General features: G+C 60.9%; 1 protein-coding gene across 1 annotated transcript in view; it reads left to right on the top strand.

Moving 5' to 3' along the window:
- Window positions 1-1,253: 1,253 nt before the first annotated feature.
- Window positions 1,254-4,215, top strand: part of ALX3 (ALX homeobox 3) — a gene marked incomplete at both ends in the record, with an annotated part of 3,795 nt that continues 833 nt past the window's right edge. The window contains 2 exon segments of the mRNA XM_083878289.1: window positions 1,254-1,476; window positions 1,545-1,657. Of these exon segments, the coding sequence (XP_083734415.1) occupies window positions 1,254-1,476; window positions 1,545-1,657 (336 nt within the window).

The raw sequence follows: 4,215 nt of genomic DNA, 5'->3' as shown, positions 1-4,215 counted from the left end.
AGTTCCTTCTCCAAGCCTTTGATTTCCAGATCTTTCCCCTCATTTCACACACAAACACCCCCAAAGCTGTGTCCTCCCCCAGCGTTGGGGAGCAGAGGAGCAAAATGCAGGAAAAAGGGGAATAAAGAAATCCAGACCAGCTCTGATCCACTTTGTTCCACACCAGTGCCTGAGGCCAAAGCCAGGCTTGGGATGAGGGGATCCAAACCCTGGGGTGGGGAGCAGGACAGGATCCCCTCGGGGCTGGGAATGAGCAGCACAACCTGCAGCAGGGACACTGTGGGATCCTCATCCTACAGCCTGGAGTCACCACCATCCTGTATCCCCCACCCCGGGGTCACCACCATCCTGTATCCCCCATCCCTGATCCCCATCCCTGTGTCCCCCATCCCCCCCTCCCTGTGTCCCCCATCCCCCCATCCCTGTGTCCCCCATCCCTGTATCCCCATCCCAGAGTCACCATCATCTCTGTATCCCCATCCCTGTATCCCATCCCTGTATCCCATCCCTGTATCCCCATCCCAGGGTCACCCCCATCCCTGAACCGACCTGTCCCAGCCCTCAGCCCGAGTTTTGGGGAAGGAAAGGCCACAAAGGGATTCTGTAAAGCTCGTGAAGGGGTAAATGAACTCAGAGAGTGGCAGGGAAATGGAAATTTCTCCTCTGTCGCTGCCAGAAGTTTGGAATCAGAGAAGTGCCCTGGGCGTTTCCTGTAGCCGGGAGATGCCGGGAGAGGGGAGCAGGGCCCTGCCCTGGGGATGGAGGGAGGGATGGAGGGATGGAGGGATGGAGGGAGGGAGGGATGGATGGAGGGATGGAGGGAGGGAGGGATGGATGGAGGGATGGAGGGATGGAGGGATGGAGGGATGGAGGAATGGAGGGATGGAGGGAGGGAGGGAGGGATGGAGGGATGGATGGAGGGAGGGATGGATGGAGGGATGGAGGGATGGAGGGATGGAGGAATGGAGGGAGGGAGGGAGGGAGGGATGGAGGGAGGGATGGTCCCCACTGGGGAAAGTGTCCCCGGCGGGCACGGGTTGGGCTCGGAGGGTTAACGGAGGGACTGGGGGACACACGTGACTGGCCATGGGCTGGGGGTGTGGGGGTGGCGGGGGGGGGTGTGGGGGGGTGTGGGGGGTGTGGGGGGGCTCCGGCCCTCCCCCTCCCTCCCCATCCCCTCCCCTCCCCATCCCCCCGTCCCCCCGCACAAAACGCGCTCCCCGGGCCCGTCCCCGTCCCGTCCGCCGTGAGCCATGGAGCCCCCGGGCTGCCCGGCCTTCCCCCCGCCCCGCCGGCCCGGGGCTCCCCCGGGGCTGTCCCGGCCTCCCTCCGCCTTCGCCCTGGGCGCTCCGGGGCCCCTCCGGCCGCCGCCGCTCAGCCCCCGGCCCGGCCGCTGCCCCCCGCCCCGGGCGGGGCTCCGGGGGTCTCCGGGGGTCGCCGCCCATGGGAACCCGCCGGGCCAGGCCGGGGCTGCAGGTACCGGGGAGCGGGGGGTGGGGGGAGCATCCCGGCCCTTCTGCTTCTCCTCCCCCTCTGTCCCCCAGCCCTGAGCCCCCCGAGCGGCATCTCGCTCTCCCGGCTCCTCCGACACGGCCCATGTCGCGACATGGCCCCAGCGGGGACCAGCGGGGCGTCCCCCGACGGGAACCGGAGCCGAGTGTGGACAGCCGGGGCTGCGACAGACACCGGGGCTCGGGACGGCTCCGTCCTCCAGAAATAACGGGGAAAAGGCGGCGGGAGGGACCCGGGGATGGGGGAGCGGGGCAGGACGGGCCGGTCCCGGTCCGGGATGGGGGAGCGGGGCAGGACGGGCCGGTCCCGGGATGGGGAGCGGGGCAGGAGCGGCGGGTTCCCATTCCCGGGGATGGGGAAGGGCCCCTGCCCGGAGCAGGAGGAAATCCCGGTCCCGGTGACACGGACGGGCCGGGTGCGGCTCCCCCGGTTCCCCGGGACCCCTCGGGAACTGTCTCATTCCCCGGTACCGTGTCCGGAGCTCCAGAGCAGCCTGTTCCCCCCGGCCCGGCTGTCCCGGGGTGTCCTCAGGCATCCCCAGGCTCGGACACACCAAACCCATCCCGGGCTTGTTCCTTTGCCTTTTCCCAGCCGGGCCCGGCGGGGGCTCCTCTGGGATTCCCGATTCCGCTTTAACATCATTTCCCCATTTCTGCTTTAACATCATTTCCCCATTTCTGCTTTAACATCACCCCCCATTTTCCTTTAACACGAGAACCCAAAGGCGGCGCCGCGGGGGAAACGGGAACCAGGTGGGAACAGGTAGAAAAAAAACTCGGGAAGAGCCGGGAAAAGCCCTCAGGGAGCACCGGGGGGTCTCTTACCTGCCCCAGCCACACCAAGGGGGGTTCTGCCGTCCCAGGGGTGTTTTCTCCATTCCCGGGAGTCCTTTCCGTGCCCCCAGCCCTTCCCTAATGATCCCTTGGAGCTCCTTCCCCTCCCCGTTATCCCAGCGCTGGTCCAGCTGTTTTCCAGCTGCCGCCGAATCTTTCGGGGGGTGTCAGTTTTAGGAAGGAGTGGGAGAAAAAAAAAATATCTGTGTGTTCCCTTTGTGTCCCTGTGTTTGTTTAGCTCCGTGTTTGTGTCCTGCTCCTTCCTGCCTTTTTCTTTTTTTCTGGATATTTATTTATTTGTCTCCCAAACCCACGGGTCACTCGGAAATGCACCAAGTTGCCTTTGAAAAAATGAGGAAAAAAAAAAACCCCAAATGATGGTTTATGCAGCAAGATTTTATTTTGGTAATTTTTTTTTTCCTTAATTTTAGTTATATTTGAGTTTTCTCTTTGGTGATTTTCGGTTTTGAATCATTAAAAGCCTCCGGCCCAGCAGCTGAGCCCTTCGGAGGCCAAAGCAGGGAGGAAAAGGCAATTTTGGCCTCATTCCTTTGCCCTTGTCCATGAGCAGACAGGTCAGTACTGAGAGGGGCGAGGAGAAATCGCCCCCCAAAGCTCCCCCCCAAATGACAATTTCTCATTAATTCAAAGCAGCTGGGGCTGGGCTCGGCGGCTCCAAAGCCCCCAAATTGCCTTAATTAGAAAAGAGCCCAAAATCAAAAGCGAAAGGCCGGAAAAGGCCGCGCTGGGGGGGGTTGGGGGGTGCAGAGACCCCATTTCCCCACTCCCCTAACGGGATTCATCCCAAGGGGGGAATTCCCCCCTCCTCACCTCCTGCCCCTCGGAGGGAGGCAGCAGGCCCCACCTGAGGAAACCCCAAATCTCTGCTGGCTGGGGTGGCATCAGGGCAAACCCAGCAATTTTAGGTTGTTCCTTCCCAGGTGACACCCCCTGTGTCCCCTCAGCACATCCCAAGGTGTTGGAATTTTGGAAATTTAGATTTATGATTTTAGTGTATAGTAAAGTGTGTGAGTCAGGATTTGGGGTGTTATCTAAGTCCTTTTTTTTTTTCATTTTTTCATCCCTCCCCATCTGCAAATTCCTCCTTTCCCTGGCTCAGCCTATTGGGGTCCCAACAGCACCTGGAGTCATTTGGAGCTGCCAAACTCTGTGTGTCCCCTGTGGGGACAAACAAACAACACTCCTGGGGTACAGAGGTGGCCCCAAAACGCCTGGCAGGGATTTCCCTCCTTGATCCCATTCCATCATCCCCCCCAGCGATGCAGCAGCACTGAAGGGAGAGGGGGAACCCCCAGATTTCTTGCTCTGGTGTCAGAGGAGGATGAGGAAAGGGAGCAAAAAAAAAAAAAAAAAAAAAAGCAGAGTGATATTTTTTACTCCATTCCAAGTGTTTTCCCGGGAGCTGCAGCTCCAGGGAGGTGCTGGCTCAGGGGCACAGAGCTCCTCCTGAATTGTCTGGGCTGCAGAGTCTGGATACGGCCCAGAGCTGGGGTGGGTTTGGGGTCACTGGGGGCCCTGTGGTTGTTCTGGGCTCTGAGCTGGGCAGAGGCACCAGCCTGTGCAGGGAGTGGGAGGAGAGGGATGAGGAGAGTGGAGCAAAACTCTCTGCAAAAAAACCCCTCACCCACCTCCTCTGCCGCCTCCCCACCCAGTCACAGCATCCCAGTGGGACCCTGAGCACCCTCTGCTCCAGCCAGGCTCTCCCCACCCTCCTGAAGCTTTTCCTGCCCACAGCTCCTGCAGCTCCCACAGATCCTGCCCTCCCCAGGGATGGATTTGCCCTGCTCTGTGTCTGTTCATGCTGAGCCCTCTCTGCTGGGGCAGGACCTCAACATCCCCCGGGATGAGG

Source organism: Zosterops lateralis, assembly GCF_965231275.1.
Source record: "Zosterops lateralis genome assembly, chromosome: 26".
Lineage (NCBI taxonomy): Eukaryota > Metazoa > Chordata > Aves > Passeriformes > Zosteropidae > Zosterops > Zosterops lateralis.
Note: the sequence above shows the minus strand (reverse complement) of the source record. Positions and strands in the feature narration are given on the sequence as shown.